The 24,947-nt window shown below is 35.7% G+C and overlaps 1 protein-coding gene across 3 annotated transcripts; it reads left to right on the top strand.

Moving 5' to 3' along the window:
* Nucleotides 1-1,137: 1,137 nt before the first annotated feature.
* GTPBP10 (GTP binding protein 10) lies at nt 1,138-23,533 on the top strand. 3 transcript variants are annotated; one of them, XM_087417438.1, is made up of 11 exons: nt 1,138-1,263; nt 3,907-4,100; nt 7,650-7,741; nt 8,164-8,308; nt 12,812-12,885; nt 14,390-14,442; nt 15,958-16,065; nt 16,629-16,706; nt 18,743-18,866; nt 20,892-21,199; nt 22,907-23,533. In XM_087417438.1, the coding sequence occupies exons 1-10, from the start codon at nt 1,231-1,233 to the stop codon at nt 21,149-21,151; spliced, it is 1,161 nt and encodes a 386-aa protein (XP_087273564.1). In that variant the 5' UTR covers nt 1,138-1,230; the 3' UTR covers nt 21,152-21,199; nt 22,907-23,533. The 3 variants fall into 3 exon arrangements, with proteins under 3 accessions (XP_087273564.1, XP_004431478.1, XP_087273628.1); XM_004431421.3 differs by having other exon boundaries at nt 20,892-23,533; XM_087417502.1 differs by having other exon boundaries at nt 8,167-8,308; nt 20,892-23,533.
* Nucleotides 23,534-24,947: the final 1,414 nt, after the last annotated feature.

Raw genomic sequence — 24,947 nt, forward strand, 5'->3', positions numbered from 1 at the left:
TTTATTTGCTATCATTTTCCCATGTATATAGCACGCGAAAGAAAACAGTTTGGGCTTGTGTTCACTAATAGAAAATAAACCTTAGAAAATAAATAAATAGATGGGTCTCAACATCATTCTGACATAATAGAAAGATCTAGTAAAGACAGTAATCCAAATGGCAGCAAATATTATTAAGGTTAAACTAAATATCTACACAGTAACAACCTAATCATCACAAGTTAAATGACAATTACAGCTTTATCGATTGGTGGGGAAGAGAGAGGTTCAGTAGCAGCAAAGGAATCAAGACAAAGAGGGACAGTTTTCACATCTTGTTATTTCCAAATAATCATTGTCATTAAGCGAGGGGTAGAAATGTGAAAGGGATTCTAGAAACTAACAGTCTTAGTGGTTAAGAAAGAATCTAAGACTGGCAGTGTAGTGCAGGGCCGCCTAGTAGGGCTGCGGGCATTTTTTCACTGCATGAGGGCCTGAGAAGGGGAGTGGGGCGGGCTGAGATCCAGCCACCCTCTGCTGGTCCTGCCCAGGCTGAGGAAAGGTAATCTCTTTCTCATCCTCACAAAGGCGCGTCTCAACGAGAGGTGCATAGACTCTTGCCTACCCGACTCCAAGAAGCTACTCGCTGACAAACAGTTGAAGACAATTTTCCTTCCCCACCGAACAAAACGAGCGTCTTACAGACCTCAGGTCCTGACATTTGTGTCACAAGTTTTAAATTCATTGGCTCCTGGGAGCTTTTACTAGAGACTAGTCAACTGTCCATGAATGAACAGCTTTTTGGGGTCTTCTTTCCCAGTTGAATTTCCGTGTTTTTTGCGCCTTTGGTTTTATTGTCTGTTGGAGGTTTTTTTTTTTTTACTCCTCAATTAGCGTTAAAAATTCCTACAAGGCAGGTCAGTCGCCAGTGCCATCCTATTCAAAATGTTATTTCCTGATGTACCCACTCTGCACCCGACTGTCCCCTGCCACAGCGCCTCTCAACATTTTCTCAGTGTTTTACGCAGCTGTGCCCCTCAACAGTGACCACCTTGCTCCACCTCCGCGTAGGGCGCGCCGCACAGCGCCTGCGCCTGTCCCCGTGGGCGTGCACCATACGGCGCATGCGGCTGTCTCCACTGGAGCGTGCAGAGGGAAAAGAGCGAGCGCGACCCGCGGTGACGTGGAAGTGCAGCGCGGCTCTTCAGTCCCTACACCTTGCGCGGGAGTGGATGCCGGCCCGTCGCAATCATGGTGCACTGCAGTTGTGTGTTGTTCAGAAAGGTCCGTGACTGGTGCCCCTCAGCCTGAGCCCGGGAGTCTGGTGCTTCTAGCCCCATCTGAGGCTCTGCTTCTGCTTCGCTTCCCTTCCTCCTCTTTTTCTTTCTGGGGCCTCTTTCCTCCTTGGTTCTACTATAGTCCTCTCCACTCCAACCCTTCGGGAGTCAGGCTCGGCCGGGGAGGGGTGAGAAGCGTGTGTCTCTCTGGCGCGGTGAGGACAGTTTGGGGAGGGCAGGGTTTGAGGTTCTTCAGGGGAATTGTGTGACTTGGGATGAGGACCTGGGGACCTGCCTGCCATTTAGATACACAATATGGCATATGTGGACTGCAGGGTTGACTTTGTCTTTTGGCTCAAATAGTTTTTTTTTCTTCTTCTTTTAAGTAATATCGATAGCCTGTTTAAGAGCTTTCTAAAGACGACTTTTCATCAGTAAACGAAAATATGTAATTGGCTTGCCTTGTTGCAAGAAATTTAGGCCACTTTTTGTGCAGTGCTGGTTTTAGAATCGTTTCTGTGAAAATTTACAGTTGCTTCAAATTTAAAAACCTCTTTAAGAGCCTTACTAGTAACGTTTCTTTGAAACCTGCCGACATCATAGTTTGGCCATTACCTTATTGCAGACGAGGAGAGTGAGATATTCCTTTTAAGTTTGGTTTCTAAACCTCTGAATCTGACGAATGTAGAGCGGTAAAAAATGTGTCAAACTTTGAACAGAACTTTAAAAACAGGAGTTTTCTTCTTCTTGGAGGAAGAGGCGCGGTCAGTAGTATTTCCAAGTGAAATTGTACTTTATCTAACCTTCTATTTTCCAGAAAATAGCTAGTCAAAAGAGACTCGTGAAGGGTTGTACTTGTATGAGATAACTAATTCTTCAACTAAAAAAGAAACTACTACATTTTTTTGTCGGTAGGTTATTAAGGGCTGCTTGTGTAGCCTTATTGCCAAGAACAGTTACTTCCTATTGATGTCATTTTGCGGGAGGAATCAGCTCACTTGTATGTGATGCGTTTCTGATCTAGCCTCGCAGGTTCAAAGCATAAGTTCTTCACCCTCAGAGAAAAATACTCTGGCTAGTCCTCAAGTTCATCTTTTCCCTTACAACATTCTATTTCGTGGCTATATTTGCATACTCAACTGAAAACCTACACTTTGAATCTTCGCTGTGCTCCCATCCACCACAATCTCAGATCTAGACTGTGTCAGAATCAGTAGGGGAACTTGGACTAAATATGCTGGTTCAAAACCAACCCTCATCCCCTCCTCTAGAGCGTATCAGAATGGTCAGTGGACTATATGTATTTTGAAAAAAGTTCCCAGATGTTTTTGATACTTAGAACTATCTTAAATGACTAAAGATGAGAAGATTATGAATTTAAGAAATTAGTCTGTAAGGAATTTTGATAGTCTGGGAGGTTAATACATAGGATCTTTACCTGCAAGAAGTTCTTGATTTAGTGAGGGAAACAGAAGTAAACACTAAATGCAGTATAAGATTCCAAAAGTGTAATAGTGGAGGTATAATACAGTTGCTTTGAGAGCCCAGCAAAGATAGTGGTAAGTGTTGATTAGAGAAATTAAGACATCAGAAAATGTGACATTCAGGTGGGTTTGTGACAGAATAGAACAAATGACATTGTGAGTAGAGGAAAAGCACAAGCTGAGTGGCATGGAGACATGACAGTCTATCATGTAGTAAAAACAGGAAGGGGAGATGGGAGGGATTGAATGAATGAAAATGAAACGAAGGGTAGGTTAAGAGCTTTGAATATAGTACTGAGAAACTTAGACTTTATTTCATAAAAAGCAAAAAACAATGAATATTTTTTGAGTAGGGAGAAACATGATTAGAGATCAGATCCATTTTCAGAAAAATAGCTCTGAAAATATTTCAGAAAAATAGACCGCGAGATGAAGGATGTGTTGAGGAGGGAATGACTAGACACTGAAAGACCAGTTAGGAGCTAATGTTATGGTCAAGATACTAGGGCAGTTGTACCAGAAAGGAGAGATATACAGTCAGTAGGGCTTTGGGAAAAGAAGCAGGTATAGTCAAAGATTCCCATACAGTCTCAATGAGTAGATAAACTGTGGTTCCGTTATTTGAGAGAACATCGGAGTAACAGAATTTACCTGGGGAAAAGTTTGGTTTTGTCGTGTTAACATGTTGTATTTGAGGGGACTTATCCTTTTAACTAATACCTAAGAACAAATTACATATTTGAGAAATTTCAGGTATAAATTAAATAGAGATCTTGCTCTCAGTTGCTTTAGACTATTAAGCTTACATCCTGGTGGAGATGTTCAACAGACTGGACATAGAGAATATCTCACCTACGTGATAGTTACTGGTACAGGGTGGGATCACCCAGGGGAGAAGGTTTAGACTGAAAAGTGGGCTAATGTCAGAGACCTTGAGGGTAGGTGGGACAACAGTGGGTAATTGAAGGATCTTAAGAGAGTTAATCAAATGGGAAAGGGAGGTCAGGCAGGAGGTGAGCTGAGAAAAGACTATGGATTTGGCATATAGAAAGCCATTATTGATTTTTTTATTTTAGGAGTTTTAGTGGCAACAAAGTACTAGAAAGGAGTTCTAAGTTGCTAAGTACATTTGGTATACAAATGTTCTCTTTCTCTCTTTCTCCAAGTATGGAAACTTCATCGATAACCTCAGACTCTTCACCAAAGGAGGAAGTGGTGGAATGGGTTACCCTCGTTTAGGTGGAGAAGGTGGAAAAGGTGGTGACGTTTGGGTTGTAGCCCGTAACAGAATGACTTTAAAACAACTTAAAGACAAATATCCTCAGAAACGGTTCGTTGCTGGAGAAGGAGCAAATAGTCGGTAAGTATTTACTGAATGACTGATTTTATAAAATTAACCCCTCCTGGAAGGAAAAAAAAATTGAGCTAAATATTTAATTAGTAATTTGAAGGAAATTATATCCTTGTATTTGTAACTGAGCAAAAGTTGACAATATTTGTCTCAATTCTAGTAAAGATAAAAGGTACTAAGGAATGTTTTGGAGCATTTAAATGTTGTATCCTTTTCTTCTCCCAATGTCTGTTTTATATTCTTTTGCACTTCCTCTGTAGAAACAGAAAATGGTCTGAATCCCCACTGTTTTCTTCTTAAATTATCTTTGACAATCTTTAGTAATCCTTTCTCAAATCTCAACTGTGCTACTCCACCCCACCACCACCAATAGTTTTGCCAGCGTCTCATAGGCAGTGCTTAAAATTTAGAGCCTGTTTCACGGGTACATCTCTTGTATGTTTTCCTTTTGTTTCTGTTTCGGTCTTCTCTCTATGACGGAAAAACCTTCCCTTTATTTTATGTTAATGTTTGTTGTTTTCTGTGGAACATATTATGTTGGCCTCAAAAGATGAGATGAATTTTTTCTTTCTTTATAAAGAAAATGAAAAAATTCTTAAAGCTTCCATCAAAATGCAGGCTATAATTCCTCAGGCCTCTCTCATTCTACTGTTATTTCTTAGGAGGTGTTGGTATAAAGTTTAGACATTATGTCCCTTTTTTCTTTCCCCTTCCCAAGAAGGTGTCTAGGTATATTTATTTGTCACAATACAAGAGGGTGGAATGTGGCACTTACTTAGGGGATGGGTGTGAGCAAAGGATAGGGGCTGGGATGCTAAACACTCTGTAATGCAGAGTGAGGAATACTCCCAACAACAACAAATTATCCTGCCCAAAATATCCAGTAGCATCCCCTGCTGGTAAAGGAATCCTTGGAGAAACCCCTTAAATTTCTTTTGAGCATTTTTGTTTTATGAATAGTCTAACTGGAACTGTTTTATAGGGCAAAGTTTGAGAGCCCTATATTTGTTAGAATTACCATTTTATAATTTCTTTTGAAAAGTCAGGTTGCTCTAATTCTAACTTTATTCTGTGTTCAGATCAGTGGTATACTAAAGATGCTATATAATGTTTAAATGTTAAGAAAGATTTAAATAGAACATTTCTCTCACTGGGATTGTGTGTTGCAATTTTTAGAATGTAGAGACTTAAATGTAAAGGATTAAAAGAAGCGAGCTGGGTGAAGGGGAGGAAAAAGCATTATAGGAAAGATAACGACATGAACAATGAAGGCCCAGTGATAGAAGACAAATACCAGTATATAAGACACTAAAAGAAGGCCAGTGTGGCTGGAATGCAGAAAACATAGAATGTAGAGGAACGTGAGACTAGAAAGATAGGTACAGGCTAGGGTTTCATTCAGACCTTCATTGTTTCTGAAATATTGCAGTGTTCTCCAAATTGGTCTCCTGTCTCCAGTCTCAGTCATTGCCTCCAATCCATTCTTTATCCAATTATCCCTAGAGTGATTTTTCTAAAACACCAGTTTATTAATGTCACTTGCCTATTTAAAATCCTTAAATGTTCCTCATCACTCTAAGATAATATTCAAACTCTTTAATATAGCGTATCAGGCTCTTCGTGATCTGGACTGCAGTGTCTTTATCTCACAGCACACCACCCCACTTGTACCAGGATTATGCTAGAAATAACTGTTTATTATTTCACCACACAGCTTGTTTCTTCCTAATCCAGTGCATGTATGTGTGTATATATATTCACTTTGCCAACACATCCTTTCCTGCCTTGATTGTCTGGCAAAGTCCTATTCCCCTTTCAAGACTTGGTTCAAGCACCACTTCCAAAATATAGGTAACTGAGTAAAATTTTAATTTCAGGTAATTTAATAATGTCTGCTAAAAATTAGACTGCTTTTGTTCATCATGATATCATCTCCCAGTAAATTGGTTTATGCTTAGTTAACTATGAAAATTATCAGATACCATTTCAATTATTTAAAAAGCTGTTTTCAAAGTTCTTTTGAAATTTGTGATAAATTTTTAATAAAATAATATTTTAATAGAAAGTTCACTAGCAATAACAAATAAGAATGAAATTAAGTCTTACCTCTACATTCTAAAAATTGCAACACACAATCCCAGTAAGAGAAGTGTTTTATCTAAATTTTCTTTAATATATTTTGAGTTCATCCATTTCTGTCAATCCAGTTCATTCATTCAACTAATGTTAATTGGGTATCTACTATATGCCAATCACTGTACAAGATGTCTGAGATAAAATGATGATCTAAACTGATATATTCCCTGCCTTCGTGGAACTTACAGTTGTCTAGCAGGAGAGCAGACATTAATCAAATATGTGAAAAATGGAAAATTATAACTGTGAAAAATCTTATGAATGAGATCTGACGTGTGGGTGGGTATGGGAATTTTAACCTAATCAGGGAGAAGAGGAATAAAAGGATTAAAGAAAAGGTCAACCACCTATAATTCTACTTGGAGATAACCGCTATTAACCTTTTCTTGACTTTTCTAAGACTTTTCTGTATGTTAATGCAAATGTAACTATGTGTATGTATATAAAATTTGGGGATACAAAAACGAGAGCACCATATTTTGCAACCTCCTCTTTTCACTTAACTTTTTTTTCCATGCCAGAAAATTGTTCAGAATGGCTGCATAGTTTTGTAATGTTGGAAATAACATAAGTTATTTTGTCATTCATCTATTTAGATAATTATTGATTTTTTTTTTTTTTTTTACTGTTGAGGTCACAATGCAACACACATCCTTGTGTGTATAGTAGATTACATGGTTGGTCAATTTTTTTTTTTTTAGGATAAATTCCCAGAAGTGGAATTACTAGTTAAAAGTTTATATCAATTTATTCTCTCATGAGCAGTTTGAGAGTAGCCAGATGAGCCTCATATAATTAAAGTACTTTCCTTTGAGGTCAGTTTTTTTTTTTTTTTAATTTTTTTTTATTTGTTTATTTATTTTCCCCCCAAAGCCCCAGTAGATAGTTGTAGGTCATAGCTGCACATCTTTCTAGTTGCTGTATGTGGGACGCGGCCTCAGCATGGCCGGAGAAGCAGTGCGTTGGTGCGCGCCCGGGATCCGAACCCGGGCCGCCAGTAATGGAGCGCCTGCACTTAACCGCTAAGCCACGGGGCCGGCCCCTGAGGTCAGTTTTTTAAGAGCTTTGTTATTCAATGGATTTTCCTTTTTTTCTAGTTTATTTGTGTTGCAGCAATGATCTCTTCATTTCAGGTGTACAATATCTTAGTTCATTATGAGTTGAAATGACTTTTGGTGGCTAGCTTGGTAACTTAAATCATTACTTAATATTATTTTTGTTGGGATATGGTAGTCTAAAATGCAAATAAATAATTAGGGATAATTTTATTTTTTTCCTCTAATATTTGGCCATTTAACATCTGCATTAGAAGAGTTGGTTGCTAGTCTTCTTGGTAAACTATTATATTTGCTTGAAGCATAAACCATTTAATTTAGTGGGTTTTCCTTATTTTAACTTAGGTTTTTTTTTTTTTTCTTGTAGAGTTAGTGCACTGAAAGGCTCCAAAGGAAAGGACTGTGAAATTCCTGTACCTGTGGGTATTTCAGTAACTGATGAAAATGGTAAAATCATAGGTAAGTGTACGTAGATTCCTAGGTTTTGAAAAATGTGCACATTTTCTAAAATTGTTTGGGAGCTGTGGGAAATAGCTCAATACCTCTTGAGGTTCAGAATTTTTTTTAAACATTATTTCAGCTGCTGATTTATAAAAGAGCTTTTTAAAACTTAAAAGTTGTTCAAAATTAACTGCTAGATTTAATATTATTTTGAAGATATGAGTATTTACTTGCTTTTAAAACATGTAATTGGTCTCTTCAACTGCTTACAAAAATGTTTTTCCAGGGCCAAAATTTTAATAGAAACTTAATCCTATTGTTTAGCCCTTTAGATTTTTAAATTGGAATTTCCTGGCATCTGTTTATGAAAGAAAAATGTCATTAGTGATTAGCTCCACTTACTAATTTTTGCTCTAAGTATCTTTATCTCTTTTTCTAAGGAGAACTCAATAACGAGAAAGACAGAATTTTGGTAGCTGAAGGAGGTCTTGGTGGTAAATTACTTACAAATTTCTTACCATTGAAAGGCCAGAAACGAGTTATTCACCTTGATCTAAAACTTATAGCTGATATAGGCCTAGTGGGGTAAGTATCATTCATATTTTTATCTTTATACTTTTTTAAATACTTTCAGAGAGATAGTTCATGAATAGGAGATAAATATAAATGGTAATTTGGGGCCAGCATTATTTCTAGTTTATGGAATTTGTGAACTTTGAGAATATGCTGCTAAATGTAATTATTTTCATATTGCCAGCCTAGAGTTGCATAGTTACTATTCATTTGTCAAAGCTCATAGCAATTGAGTAGGCCAGTGGAAATGTTAGAAAATGAATAAAGAAAGAAAAATCAATCAAACGCAGTAGTATAAGAAGGTAAAAGAATGTTACCAGATATTAAGGAATAAAATTACAAATCCAAACAAACCACATTTTGAAAAGTGTATAGAATAAAACAAAAAGAAGTGGAAAAAGTGATTACAATATTCTTACAAATCTTAATAGAGGTATTGAGGGTATCATTAATGAGATGGCTAAAGGCCAGTACAGACAATCTCAGTCATCAGACTTACCTGCTATTGGCACCAAGTTGGATCTTGCTATGACTGTTTCCCTTTCCTTCATACTCTGCTAAGAAGTGTCCGTTTTCAGTACTGTAGACCTTACAATTTTGTCCTCTTCCACCAGCCTCCATTCTTTCTTCAAACAATGCTGTTTAGCTGTAGGGTTTGCAGTGCTGGTTCCTGACTGGAGGGAGGGAGATAGCAAGATAGAGAGTAAATAAAGGAAGGGAAAACTTCAGCTTTGCATTTCTCCCCTTCTTCTCTCTCTTCCTCTCCCTGGCCCCACTACAGCGTTACACAGTGGTCAGATGAAGGCCTAAGGAAAAGGTAGAGAAAACTGCTGCCCTACTCCAAACTGCCAGTTCCATTCCTTTCCTTCCCATAGTTTCTAAGCTCTTTCATCTTCCTCTCCACTTCTCTCACTGCTTCTCTACCAGACTCTTCAGTCCAAATCCCTCACCTCTCTCTATGCCTGTCTAGGTCTTACCAGTAGTGGCTTACGGTTCACAGAGGCCCCTTTCTTGCTGAAGTTGTAACAGGGAAAGATGTGATCATGGCATTCACGCTTGCCATTCGCATTTATTTTTTTTCAATAAAACATAGTTATGAGGGTTATGCATCATAGGTTTTGTAACACTATGTATTTTTCAGGAATATTATGGGTTTAATAGGGTTTTAGATAAGACTGAGAATCCAGCCATTCACTTTCTTATCTGGTAGAAAAATGTGTTTCAGGTTCCACAGAGACAACTTTACAGACTAAGAAGAGCCTAGCAAGTCTGAGTAGTAAAGGTGGGATGGGGATGGGGGACTCAAGTGAGACTGTTTGGGTTAGAATCTCAAATCCTCTGGAGGCTGGCTGGCTGGTCTTAGACAACTTGTACAGTCTCTCTAAACCTTTGTTTTCTCATCTTCAATAGTGAATGGAGATAATTCTCACCTTAAAATGTTGTTGATGAGTAAGATATTGCATTTGCAGCACAACACATGCTCTGGATTTGTGAATGCTCAATGAATGAATGGTAGCTGCTGTCGTCATCATCGTTGTATTGCCAATTTATTGGAGACTATGTATAGTGAAATACTAAGCTTTACAGAAGTGGACTTGAAATTACAGTCAATAATTAAAGCATCACGATTCTTAAGCACAATGTTTAACATGTATTCTATTGCTTTTAAATTAGGCAGCTGTTCTTAAAAAGTTACTAATGGGAGTACCAGCATAAGTGGATATCCTTTTAGCTGGTTTAAGGAATGAACTGAACCTTAGAAGAAAGGTATCACATAAGTAATACACTTGTACTGCTGTTGTCACATCTGATCTTTGTGTCGGTTGGATTTCAGCCTCTAAAATTTTCATTAGGTACTTTTCAAGAAAAATTTCAAGTATCTGTTCTTCATCCATTAGCACCCTTTTTCTTCTTGTACTTTGATCTCTTTGGAAATAGTTGCTTGCATTTTTCTGTGCTTATTCACTGTTCTGAACATATGAGGATATTGGAAAGAAATAAGCAAGTCCAACTAGTGATAATCATGGACAAAAGTGGCTACAATTTGCTTTTGAAAAAGTTACAAGAGCTTGGGTATAACAGGATGTAAGAAAATACTGTACTTCGAGGGGAAACGAGTAATTAAGGAATCTCACATAATTTTATTCTAAATTCATTATAGAAACATTTTTTAATGAGAAAACTTGTTAAAAGAGCTCTATTAAGAGCTTATAAATTTGTATAGAATTCTAAACTAATATTTTTGAAATATTACACCATTATTCCAAATGAAAGTTTGGCAGAGTTTTGAAAGAAGAGCTTTCTCAAATTTCAATGAAACATCTGAAGGCAGGGATCACATTTGTCTCATTGGTTGCTATATTTCTGGTGCCTAGAATATTGACTGATATACATCTATGCTCAGTAAATATTTGTTGGGTAAATTTTTTTTCTTGAGATATAATTGACATATATTAATTTCAAGTGTTTAGCATAATTATTCAATATTTGTATATATTGTGAAATGATTACCATAATAAGTCTAGTTAACATCCATCACACATACTTACAATCTGTTTTTTTGTGTGATGAGAACTTTAATTTACTCTGTTAGCAGCTTTCAAATATACAGTACAATATTATTAACTATAACCACCATGCTATATATTATACCCCCATGACTTACTTATTTTATAACTGGAAGTTTGTACATTTTGACCCCCTTCACCCATTTCACCCACCCACCCACCCCCAGCTCCCACCTCTGGCAACCACCAATCGTTCTCTATATCTATGAGTTCGATTTTTTGTTTTTTTGATTTTTTTTAGATTCCACATGTAAGTGAGATCGTACTCATTTGTCTTTCATTGTCTGACTTATTTCACTTAGGACAGTGCCCTCAGGGTCTGTCCATATTGTCGCAAGTGGCAAGACTTCCTTCTTTTTTATGGCTGAATAGTATTCCATTGTGTATATATATGCTACATTTTCTTTATCCATTCATCCATCGATGGACACTTAGGTTGCTTCCATGTCTTGGCTATTGTAAATAATGCCACAGTGCATATTGCATATGCATGAGGGTTCGTATATTTTTTTGAGTTAGTGTTTTTATTTTCTTCATTTATATACCCAGAAATGGAATTGCTGGATCATATGGTATTTTTATTTTTAATTTTTTGAGGAAGCTCCATACTGTTTTCGATAGTGGCTGCACCAGTTTACATTCCCATTTGTTGGATAAATTTAATGAAACTATCTGCATGAAATTTAGGAAATCATCTCTTAAGTGACCCCCATTCCTAGTACTTTCTTTCATGCGTGATAGGCCTTTCTTGAGGGAAATTTACCAATAAAATCAAAGCCTTTAAAATGAGCATGTATTTTAATCCAGTATTTCCTCATCTAGAAATTTATATCGAGAAAGAGATTAAAGATCTATGTAAAGGTTCAAGGAGAGAGTCATTTCAGTGTTTAAAGTTTTTAGAAAAAAAAGTTAGACAAATAATAAATGCTCATTTGTAGAAAGAAAAAAATAGTTATCTTTTAATCCCGCCACTCAGAGATGACTGTTAGCGTTGGTGTATGTCTTTCTAGCTGTACGCATATTTTTTACAATATTATTTATAATATTAAAAAATTGGGGACAACCTAAATGCCTAACAATAGGAAATTAGTTAAGTGAATTACAAAGCACCTTTGAAAGGTATTCACCTTATATAATTCAGCTTAAAAAGGAGGCCAATCAACTATGAATAGTCTTTCAGAAAAAATAAAATAAAAACTGCATCTTATCTAGGCTTTATATCTAATTACCAGTTTATGGAAAATCCAGGGCAAAGGAGCGTGTTAAATGATATCATGGGGGACTGTCAGCATAAAAATCCAGACTGTGGGAAAGAAACGCGCTAGAACAAATGACCCAGTTTCTTTAAAAATAAAATTGCAAAGGGGAAACAAGATGGAAGGGGAAGCCTTTACCAAAAGAAATTTAAGAGACGTATCAACCAATGGTAACATACGGACTTTATTTGGGTCCTATTCAAACAAACCAGCTTTAAAAAAAGTATCTTGAGAGTATATTGGGATTTGTTGAAGCTAGGTGATGGCTAAATGGGATTCATAACTCCTCTCTACTTTTGTATATATTTGAAAATGTCCGTATAAAATTTAAAAAATCAATAAAACAATAAGTAATATTTTGTTAGTGTTTGGCTAGGGATAGTGGATTGCAGATGTTTTTATTTCTTTTTATTTTTCTATGATGTACAAGTTTTGTTGTTGTTGTTGTTTTCGTAATTTGAATTATCCACTCTCAATACTGAAACATCTTCGGTGTCCAGCATGGATTTATCTTTACCTTTTTCATAAGTATATTTTGTTCCTCAAGTTTTTCAAGATTATTTTAAATTATATTCTGTTCTTAATTCAGAAATATTCAAGAAATCTGCTTCCTGAAATGTTAGTAATTCAGAGATAAGCAAGTATAAATACTGATATTTGTTGTAGTGTATAACTTCATTTTCTCATTTCAGATTCCCAAATGCTGGAAAATCTTCTTTGTTAAGTCAGATATCTCACGCAAAGCCTGCAATTGCAGATTATGCATGTAAGTATAATTTGTATGTATTTTAATGTGTAGAGGTAAATTTGCAAAGAGTGATCTTTCTTTGAGTAATTATGAATAAAATGACAACTCTGAGGGTAGCCTTAGTTGGAAAACTCTTGGCAGATAGAATACGGGCATTTCCCATTGATCTTTGAAACCTTTATAGCCCTCCGCAAAGTTCCTAGTACTTGTTAGACGCTTTGTTACATTTGTTTCTCTGTTATATAATCATTTATTTGGTTTAGTTATGATTTTGTGAGCACCTACCCTTTGTCAAGAACTGTGATAAATATTAAGGAGGGAAAGATGAATTCTGTCATTCATTTAGCAAGTATTTATTTCTGGGAACTGCAGTAGGTTCTGGGGTTACAACGAATGGTAAGCAGAAACGGATACTGTTCTGACTTTTATTGAGCTTACAGACTATTACATATCTCAGTAATGAATATAAGGAAATATGATATGGTTCTATGAAAGAGTTAGGTGACTGCTTTATTCTTTGAGGAAGTGTGATGCTGGGGCTGAGATACGAAGAATAAATATGAGTTAATCAGTGACAGACAGTGAAGGTGAAGGGTCTTTCATTCAGAGGAAATAGCATGTACAGAAAGGCTCTGTGGTGGCAGGGAGTAAATTTGTGTGTCTAGAGAACATGTGGAAGGGAAAGAGGGAATCATGAGGCTGGAGATGTGGGTGGAGACTATATCATATAGATCACATAGGCTGTATTTGATCTTTATATCTTAAGAGCAGTTGATAGCCTTTTAAGCAAGGGATAAAATGATTAGATTTGCTTTTCAGAAGATCTTTCTCCATCTAATACAGAAAATGGATTGGTGTGGGACATAAATGGATCTAGGAAGAACACTTAGTAGGCTTTTGCAGTAGCTAGATGAGACATGGAAGCTAAAACTAAGAGTAGTGAATGAATATGATAGGATCTCTGCCATTGTTGAACACAAAGGCACAGAATGACATTAACCTGGAAAATAAAGTTAAGCCTTTCTAAAATTAATGTCTGAAAAAAGTAGAGTTAATTTTGCACTAACTGCTATAAATTACATGGCCAATATTGTTGTAATACGGGGGACTCTTGAGAAGGAAAGAGGAAGAAAAGCAAAAAGTCATAGGAAAGAGGCTAGTGCGGGATTGATGAGACTTGGGGATAACTGAATGAGAAAGGACTAGACAAATTTTACCCACAGACCTAAATTCTGTCCCCTACCCCAACACCTTTACTGTGCTCTTTAGAGTGTGACAGAGGAACTTTGAGGCCCACTAATTAGATTAGATTTATGCTTATGCAGATTATAAAAATCTATATTTGTCCTCTTCCAGGTATATCATAAATAACAGAGATAATTGTACCGTCCATTTCAACAGATGAGAACATAATCTGAATTAAATTGTTCACAGAAAAGAAGTCTTTTATACATAAAGCTAAGACAATTTTGAGAGTACCAGCCTTTATCTAGCTTTAATTTATTGTTGTTTTTTCTTTTAGTTACAACATTAAAGCCTGAACTTGGAAAGATTATGTATAATGATTTCAAACAGGTGGGTGTTTTTAAAGTAAAACACTTGGTTAGAAGTGAAAGTACTTGTTTTTGGTACTTGGACTTTATAATATTTGACCCTTTCTGTGGTGTTATGGGAAAAAAAAGTAGCAGGATTTTGTTTTTGATCATTGAAGCCATGATCAAATCAATTCTGCTGAGCACTATCAGTAAAATACTGTATAAGAATTTAACTTCTTATTCTTTCAAAGTTTAGGTCCAGTTTGTCAAAAAGATCAGTGGTTGCCAAGGATTAGGGGGAAGGAAGCGATGAGTAGGCAGAGCACAGAGGATTTTTAGGGCAATCAAAATATTCTATACGATACTATAATGGTGATACATTTGTCATATATATTTGTCAAATATATATATTTGTCAAAACCCATAGACTGTACAACACCAACAGTGAACTCTAATGTAACTTAAGGTGATGCTGTATCAATGTTGTTTTATATAATCCACTGATATAATTCAAAAGACATAGAAGATTTATATTCATTTATAATAGTGATATAACAGTAAAAAATTTTAAAAACTTCAGCAATTATATAGAATATTAAACAATAAGTAAAATTATAAATACAAGATAAAAAGAATATAGCAAACAGTGTTTAGAGGAAAAGAGAACATTGTTTGTAATTTTTAAGGGAAATCAGTAGAGAACTTCCAAAAAAAATTTCAGGACATGAGATCTCTGTTGTGTACACTGCTTTGTGGCACAGCCACAACTTCCTTTAAAACCCTGAAATCCTTATCCACACTGGCTGTGTGTGTAGAGCAGTTCTTCTCATTCCTCACTGCACATCAGAATTATCTAGATGGCTTAAGAACACGATGATAAATGAAGCCTGGGACCCAGAGATTTGAAACCGTATCCCTTGGAGGTAGGGCCTGGACATCTGTAGTTTATAAAAGTTCATAGATGATTATGATACGCAGTAAGGTTTGAAAACCAAAAGTGTAGAATAATGGTTAATAACTCTTATTACCTCCAAAAAGAGTTTAGGAACACTATATCCTTTACTTTTTAAGAATGGTTAATAGTCCTCCTGGTAGAGTGTGAACAGAAAAGGAACAGGGGTGCCAAGTAATGAATTACATATAGAATTTAAAACTTAAAACTACAGAACTATACTAAGTAAATGTCTGCTGAATTAATATCCTTGTATACTTTTAAGAATTCAGAAAGTTGAAATTCTGTGAAAAGTTCATATTGAACAATATAATTTATGGAATTCTAAAGAGAATTTATGAGATTAATAAATGTTAAACTAATCCCTAAAATTCCTAGATTGTTAGATTAATAAGTAAAAATGGGACTCTAATTTCTGATAACAAAGGATTTGATTTGTAATACGTTTATTTTGTTATAAAGATATCTTGGCTTTATAAAGATGCAGTGGTAATCACAAATTAGGAACTGTCTATAATTGAAATATGAAAATTTTTTAATGTAATAGTATGTGTGGTTTTCATGTATTTTTCTTTTTTATCAAACCGTTTAACTTTGTATTAGATATCAGTAGCTGATCTTCCTGGTTTAATAGAAGGAGCTCATATGAACAAAGGAATGGGCCACAAATTCCTCAAGCATGTAGAAAGAACTAAACAACTACTTTTTATTGTAAGTCAAATGCATATCAGTGTAATGTTCAAATGAATGTGAAAATTAATGAATTTAGTTTTCCTAGAAATTTTTTATATTAATAAGATTTAAAGATGAAGTAGTAGCATATGTTACTCCACTAAGTCTGTGTAGATGGGGTTCAAATACAGTAAGTAGTCTGTTTATAATATGGGGATGGAAATGGCATTGTTTACTATATCACATGTAAATTTGGCCATATTTATCAAGGTTTAATTCCTTAAGATTTTCCGCATACTTCTATATTACATAGTATCTCTTTGCTACTTCTTTGATGGTGCTAGAGTTATATATGAGATTGCCTATATTAGTATAAATTGTCTTATCTATACTAGTTTCTTATTTTAATACTGTCATTTTATCAGAATAATTATAGTTATCTTAACACCTCAATTTCTCTTACTTATTTTGAATTACTAAATTATCAATAGAGTATAGCTTAAGAAATTATTTTTAGCTTGAGAGAGTAAAACACTTCAAAACATAAAATGTATAGCTGTTGTTCTTATGTTCAAGGCCGTCTCTTTCCCTTTTTTTTTAAGGTTGATATTTCTGGATTTCAGCTTTCTTCCCAAACTCAATACAGAACTGCCTTTGAAACCATAATACTGCTTACAAAAGTAGGTCTTCTGTTTCACTGTGTTTTGTATCTGGTTTAGCATGTAGGCACATAGGACTGTACGAAATAACGTGTAATAATTAGAATAAATATATACTCTGCCTGTACTTTTTAAAACTTTGATGTCAGTGTCTAAACTGCTATCTCCAGTTCCTCAATATTCACCTGCTCCTCAAACTATCATAATTGATAAAACCTTCCTTGATTCCAAATTCCTCTTACATATTTCTCAGATTATCTCTTGCTTGAACTTTTATTCTTAGTTCTTAGACTACTTGTCAGTCTACCTTTTAGGCTCTTTTCTGTTCGTTCTTTAAGTAGCATTCATTTATCGTTAATATACTGATGACTGCCAAATCTGTATCTGTACCCAGATCTTTTGGTTGTGCTTCAGACCAGCTGCCTATTGGACATGTTTGATCGGATGTCCCATTAACTTCTCAAACTTAATATGTATAAAACTGAACTTTTTTTTTTTTTAAACTCTCCAGCCTCCCCCAGAACTTTACTTAGAGTACATAAGCCAGAAACCTGGGTGGTGGTCTTGATTCTATCTTTCTCACAGCCTACATCAAGCTCTGTCAGTTTTATATCCTAAATCTCTCTGAAATTCATCTACTTGTCTTCATCCACGCTGTGTAATCATCAGCCCCTCTCACTTAAATGTTCTAAGTCTCTCCTATCTGGTCTCCGTGGTTCCAATCTCACTTCTCTCCAGTCCATTTTTTTTATGGCAGCTAGAGTGATCTTTGTAAAAGAGCCAAGCTGATGTTTGTTCCCTGCTTAAAACCCTTTGATGGTCCCTCATTGCTGTTAGGCTAAAGGCTAACCTGAACATGGTTTATGAGGTCTGGCAAGGTTTATGAGGTCTGGATTCCTACCTAGCAGTCTGTCTCTGTCTCCCGCCACCCCTTACATTCTGTATCCAGCCATATGCTCTCTCTAACACAGCATGATGTTGTTTACCTCCAGGACTTTGTTTTTATCCTATTTCTTTTGCCCCTTTTTGCCTATTATAATAATGCTGCTGTGAACGTTTGTGTACAGGTTTTTATGTGGACATGTGTTCATTTCTTTTGGGTATATACCTAGGAGTGGAATTGCTGGATAATGTAGTAACTCTGTGTTTAACATTTTGAGGAACTGCCAAACTGTTTTCCAGAGTGGCTGCAGCATTGCACCATTTTACAATCCCATTAGCATTGTGTGAGGGTTCCAATTTTTCCACACTAATGTCAACACTTGTTATTGCCTGTCTTTTTTATTTTAGCCATCCTAGTAGGGGTGAAGTGGTACTTCATAATAGTTTTGATTTGTATTTCTCTAGTGACTAATGATGTTGAGCATCTTTTCATGTGCTTATTAGCCATTTGTATGTCTTTGGGGAAATGTCTATTCAGATTCTTTACCCATTTTTAAATTGGGTTGTCTTTTTATTATTGAGTTGTAAGAGTTCTTTACGTTTTGGATATAAGTCCCTTATCAGATAATATGATTTGCAAATTTTTTCTCTCATTCTATCAGTTGTCTTTTCACTTTCTTTAGGATATCTTTTGAAGCATAGAATTTTAAATTTTAACGAAGTCTCCTTTTCCTGTTTTTTCTTTTGCTTGTGCTTTTGCTGTCGTACCTAAGAAACCATTGTCTAATCTGTGGTCACAAAGATTTACTCCTAAGCACACTTACTTTTTCTGGGAATAATACAGGCATAGCATTAAATTGTCATTACTTACTTCTGAATTTTATCTGTGTACTTAATAGAAGTCCAAATATCTGGACTCTAGGCACAAAATCACAACTGTCTGTAGGATGTCATGTGAGCTAGAATATATTAACACATGACCTAACCAGTAAGCATTTTTTGAATTTCTTTTGTTAATTAGTTGGGACTGTGGTTGTTGGGATTTACTGCATTTCAGAGATGTGAATGGGCTCTAGATTACCCAGGCCCTATAAAGTAAAGAAAGACATTATTAAATAGGTAATTTATATAGATATTTTAATAAAATTACTTGGTTTTTCTCTTTTGATTTAAAGGAGTTGGAGTTGTACAAAGAGGAACTTCAGACAAAACCTGCACTCCTGGCAGTTAATAAAATGGACTTGCCAAATGCCCAAGATAAATTCCGTGTACTGATGAACCAACTCCAGAATCCTAAAGGTAAACCCATTCATTCATTTAATGCCAATTTAATGAATACCTAGTATGTGCAGAGAGTGCTAAGAGCTATAATCAGTGGAAAAGAAAACTGACAGTTGCTACTCTTAAAAAAAGTATGTTTGGGCCGGCCCCGTGGCTTAGTGGTTAAGTGCGTGTGCTCCGCTGCTGGCGGCCCGGGTTCGGATCCCGGGCGCGCACCGACGCACCGCTTGTCGGGCCATGCTGAGGCCGCGTCCCACATACAGCAACTAGAAGGATGTGCAACTATGACATACAACTATCCACTGGGGCTTTGGGGGAAAAAATAAATAAATAAAATTAAAAAAAAAAAAGTATGTTTGGAGAAAGAACACACACCATATGACACATTTAAATAGCATTGTAAGAAAATTATTATCAAGTTTCAGAATATGTGATATGGACAGTAAGTAGAGACGAAAGAAGAGAAAGATTAATTTGAGCTGAACAAGTAAAACTTAAACTGGGCCAACTCTTAAAGAGTTCGTGGGATTTAGATCAGAAGAGGAAAATGTCAGCATCTACCTGTAAAGTCTTTCATTTTAGTAACATATTTAACAAGTTCTAGAACTTCCTTTCCCTAGTACACCATGAATTTAAAAACAGAGCTGATAGTTCTAAAGATATGTGTATCTTTGCACTGCCAGCTCTGTAGGTCTCTGAAGAATACTAATCTTCTAAAAAGAAGCTGAGTACCTATGTATGTGTGACACAGAATAATAGATGCTGTTATTCCAAAAGGATTTATTTGTTTGAAATTTGTTCCTAAATGGACCACTTTGTGTAAAGGAACTGTAAGGGACTCTCCATAGTTCTGAATATTGACCTTTGCGGAACACTCTATCCTACAGTGATGATGCCTTCATTTTTCTGAATTTAGTAGAGAACCTCTTGCACAAATGAGGAAAAAGTATGGAGGATGGCAAATAGCTAATATGTTTTCAAATATTACTAATTTCTCTGTTTTTACCTTTGGGATAAAAATTGAGGAAAATAAATTATAGTGTACTAAGACTAGCAGATAGCATCAAAAGATCCTTTCTCCCCTCTAAAAATCTCTCCCCTGTGTAATTTACATATCGGAGCTGTGCCTGAATTAGTAAGTTACTTTTGGGATATAAATATTCCCTGGAATTAGTAAAGTGAATAGTCTTTATTCTTTAATGTCATTTGCTTTATGAGGTCATTAGATCTGTTTGCTAGTTGGCCTTGCAGGAAAGAGAATTTTCAGAGGAGGCACCAGGATGGAGAGTAACTCAAGAGTTTGTGGCTATTTTGGACCATTGTAAAACAAAATAGAGACTGAGGGCAGTGATAATTCCTGAGTTAGCTTCTCTGGACTTCCTTGGAGGCATATGAATCTCAGAAACTAAGCTCCATGTTGGCTTGTCCAGTCTCTTTCAGTCCAGCCTTTCCAGTTCGTATCAGTGTTAACCCATTCCATGAGTATGCTATCCTCTCTCCCATTGCCTTGGTGGCAGGGAAGAGGCAAAAGTAATGTTACAGCTGTTGGCCCCTGTGGGGTGATAGTTTGGATGCATCTGAAATGATCTCCTCTTGAGCTCTGCCTGCACCTTTTCAATTTTAGCATGGCTCCTAGCATCAGTGACGATAAGCCTACACTTTAGGGCAGTTAAAGGCCACCTGTGTGCTGAGGCAAGCTAGAATATCCCAAATCAGGAATCACTTTATTGAACCCCCCCAAAACAAAATTTATTGCTTCTTTAAGTAAATCATCTTTTGTCATTCATCTTTTTTTGTGCTTAATTTGGTTTAAAATATATTAATCTGACAAATATTTACTAAGTACCTATTACATGCCAAGAATCTTACCATTGTCACTAGTAAAAACCAAAGGTTCTGAGAGCTTATTAGAGAAAGAAGGAAAAAAGGAATTAAAAATGCTAAGTTTTGGGTTCCTTGGTTCACAAATTAAACCTCTAACATAGTTTTGATTTACTTTCAAAGACAATGAAAATCAGCTTAGTTTTGTGTTCTTTGTTTCAGATTTTCTGCATTTATTTGAAAAGAACATGATTCCAGAGAGGACTATAGAGTTCCAACACATCATCCCCATCTCTGCATTTACCGGAGAAGGAATTGACGAACTAAAGAACTGTATAAGAAAATCTCTAGATGAACATGCCAACCGGGAAAATGATGCATATCATAAGAAACAGTTGCTTAATTTACAGATTTCCAATACAATATCTTATAGTGAGCCACCATCAAAGAATGCTGGTACAAGTCCCAGAATGGATAATTGAAATTCTGTTCATTTGAAAGCTTTTCCACAGACACGTATTTTTTAGAAGGTCAGTTATTATTAACTTTCTGGTATATACACCATCATTCAAGAATCATACCTTTTTTTTGTGAGGAAGATTGGACCTGAGCTAACATCTGCCAATCCTCCCCTTTTTGCTGAGGAAGACTGGCCCTGGGCTATCATCCATGCCCATCTTCCTCTACTCTATGTGGGATGCCGCCACAGCATGTCTTGACAAGCGGTGCGTCAGTGCGCGCCTGGGATCCGAACCGGCGAACCCCGGGCCGCTGCAATGGAGCGTGCGCACTTAACCGCTTGTGCCACCTGGCCGGCCCCAGAATCATACCTTTTAAATTGTTGTTTTGTAATTGTGTATCACCAGTAAAAACAGTAACTGAGAGCTAAAAATGACAATTTATAATTTTATGGACAGTCCACCTATAATAAAATCTTCTGATATTCTTATATTTATATCTCTACTGAGATCATTTTTTTTATTGATGTTTTAATAGTTTATAACATTGTGAAATTTTGGCTTGTACATTTTTGTTTGTCCATCACCATATATATGTCTCCCTTCACCCCTTGTGCCCACCACCCCTGCCCCCATTGCCCCTGGTAACCACAATACAGTTTTCTCTGTCCATGTGTTGGTTTATATTCCACATATGAGAGAGGTCATACAGTGTTTGTCTTTCTCTTTCTGGCTTATTTCACTTAACATAATACCCTCCAGGCCCATCCATGTTGTTGCAAATGGGACAATTTTGTCTTTTTTTATGGCTGAGTAGTAGTCCATTGTATATATATACCACATCTTCTTGATGAGATCATTTTTTTTTTAATTATATAAAGGGTTGCCTATAGTATTATTAGAATGAGCAACTAGGTTTTGTTTGTTTATTTGCTTTTGAGTCTGTCATGTACCTGGTTCCACTAAATATATAATAGTTCCCTTTTTTGGAAAACCTGAAAACCCTAAATGTAAACATATTCAGTGATAATAAAGATCACTGATAATATTTAACAGAAATCAACAGATAAATGTTTGTGATTTCAGCTTTTGGAAATTTTCTTTCTTAAGTATATTTTTTTGTGCTTTGGTAAGTAAAGATGGAATAAGTAGGAAGTGCAAACTTTAACCGGTATTATCAATCATCAATATATTCTTAAGATTATAATTTCTAAATTTCTGCCTGAATTTCAAAAATACTTAGAAATTAGACATTTTCTCCTAATGAGTTTTATTATAAAATATACTTGTCCCTTGAAAAACAAAGTTTTAAACAGTGCAAAAGCATATAAAGTGAAAAAGAAAAGTTCCCGTCTTTCTGCATTAGGCCCTCCAGTCCTTCCCAGAGAAAACCGCTGTTAATAGTTTCTTATGTTCTTGCAGAAGATTTTATGCATATATCTTTTTACCCAAATGAGTTCATTATACAAACCTTTTCCAAGTTTTTTTTACAAAATAGCAAGTTAATAAGCCTTTTAAAAATTATTCTTCAATGCTGCTTTTAAATTATTAGGAACTGTTTTGGAATTTAAGGCTTAGTGAAGCCCTTATATGTGGCTGTAAGTATTAAAGAAAAATGATGTCAGTATTGTTCTACTTAAATTTCTTTCAATATGGCAATGTGAGTGACTTCTTACAACCGTTATTTCACTTTCACTTGTTCTGTTTTCTGTTCCCCACTCCCATCCTAGTCCCCAGATCACTGGCTTTTCTTGTATTTCTTTTTTCTTCATTGCACAGGTCTTTATTGAGTGTCACCCCTGTGCCAGGCACTGTGCAGGGTGCTGCATGTACAGTGCTGAAGAAAACAGACGGGACCTGCTGCCCTCATGCATCTCACATTTGATAGCAGAAACTGCAAGGGGTTAGAATAGCCTGGTTCCACTTTAAAGCAAAGGAATGAGAGTGAGGAAGGCATTTGGAATTTGAACATCTGTATTGATGATAATGACCATGTTTCATATTGGGTATGTTTTACATTTATGACTTGAGTGTCATTTCTTTTCTCTTTTTTACTTCTGTTACTTCCTGAATATAAACAAGTAGCAATGTGAGGACAGTTTCATCAGGTGAATTTCTGAAACTCTGACATCATAATCTTATTTTCTGCTGTGGCAAAGGATAGTAGATGTGTGTTGAAGATTAAGAGGAATTGTGTCTTACTTGCTCTGTCGGTAATGCCCAGGTTACTACTCCACGACTGAAACATTTTATGTAACTCACTAAAATGTTCAATTATATGTATTTTCTAGTTACTAAAAGTGTACTCTATGTCCCTCTTTCTGATGATTAATTTTTATTCTAAACAAAAGGAGAAAATCTGGATTCCTTTTTTATTTTATGAAAAATAAATTTTAAGAACTTAAAGATTTATTTTGAAATAAATCTTTTAACATCATCTCAGATACCATTTATTTTGTCCTTAAGCAAGACTTTTTTATTTCTACCTTTCAAAATATATGCTTTTTGGAATACTTAATTGTTATATTACTGAATAGCCAAGATATCAGTACACTATGTGTACATATTTTTACTGAGTCCCAGTAGTTCTTACAGAGCTGGTATCTTGATTCATTTACCATCGTGAACTGCAAGTTTATACTGCCAGACACTGTCAAGTATTAAGTATATCCTACTATGAAGTTGGACCCGTGCTCTGAAGATTTCACATGAATAAAAAAATTCCAGAAATTACTATATTGTTCTTTTTGTGATATATATCCATATTGTTCTTATTTATCACAGTAAGATGAACTTTATGTAAATTTAATGTTTTCTTTTAAGTGGTAAATGTATTATTTATATAATTGGGAAAAAGTCTACTTTCGTAATGGGAAAAAGCAGGTTGAGAGTATTTTGTATCAGGTTTTATCCAATTAGTTTCCTTGTAAAGTTATGTGTTTTCTTTTAGCTCAGTGCTCATTTGCTTTGGGAGGGTGGAGGTCAGAGATTCCTTTGAGAAAGTTAATGAAGGCTACAGATTTTTTTCTTGTCAGAAATGCATATAAACACATGGAGCATTTTCCAAGCAATTTCATAGGGTTTGCAAAGTTCAGATAAAAAACTCAGTTAACAAAGGTAGGTTCCATCTAGAAATTAGTAATATCATTAAGGTACATTAAAAATGTTTCAAAGCAACAGCATAAGTATAGTTACAAACTATAGCTTAAAAAATGAGATGAAAATTAACAATAATATAAATTGTAAACTTTACACAAAAGACACCTTATTTTAAAAATATGACAAATATTTTGTTTGAGGACCAAATTGTGAGCTGAGTTTAATGTATATTTATTTTTATTTTCTTTGCTGAGGAAGATTCGCCATCAGCTAATATCTGTGCCAGTCTTCCTCTATTTTGTATGTGGGTCACTGCCACAGTGTGGCTGCCCACAAGTGGTGTAGGTGCGTGCCTGGGAACCAAACCCGGGCCACTGAAGCGGAGCGTGCCAAACTTAACCACTAGGCCATGGGACCGGCCCCTTAATGTGTATTTTTAAACCCTTGAGAGTATCTCAAATTTGGTTTAAATCTCCCTCTCCTTATCAAATAGATAAGTGAAACAAAGCCAGAAAATGTGTTTGAGTACATGGTCTGTGCTGATAATCATAATATCCAACCTGGTAATGTTTCCATATGCTGGGCACTGTGCTGAGTGTTTCACATATATCTCTTTTAAACACTACACTATATTGCCTCCTGGTCATTTATTATTTTTTAAGTTGGATGGTAGGTATGTGAGTGTTTTGAGTTTTTTTTAACCTTTTGAGAGTCTCAAATA

Source organism: Ceratotherium simum, chromosome 1 (genome assembly GCF_057802395.1).
Source record: "Ceratotherium simum simum isolate JZ-2026a chromosome 1, ASM5780239v1, whole genome shotgun sequence".
In the NCBI taxonomy this organism is placed as follows: domain Eukaryota; kingdom Metazoa; phylum Chordata; class Mammalia; order Perissodactyla; family Rhinocerotidae; genus Ceratotherium; species Ceratotherium simum.

Coding starts and splice junctions, on each gene's coding strand:
- GTPBP10 (XM_004431421.3), top strand. CDS start 1,231: ATGGTGCACTGCAGTTGTGTGTTGTTCAGAAAG. Junction 14,443..15,957: donor TGTATAATGATTTCAAACAG/GTGGGTGTTTTT, acceptor ACTTTGTATTAG/ATATCAGTAGCTGATCTTCC. Junction 18,867..20,891: donor CCAACTCCAGAATCCTAAAG/GTAAACCCATTC, acceptor TCTTTGTTTCAG/ATTTTCTGCATTTATTTGAA.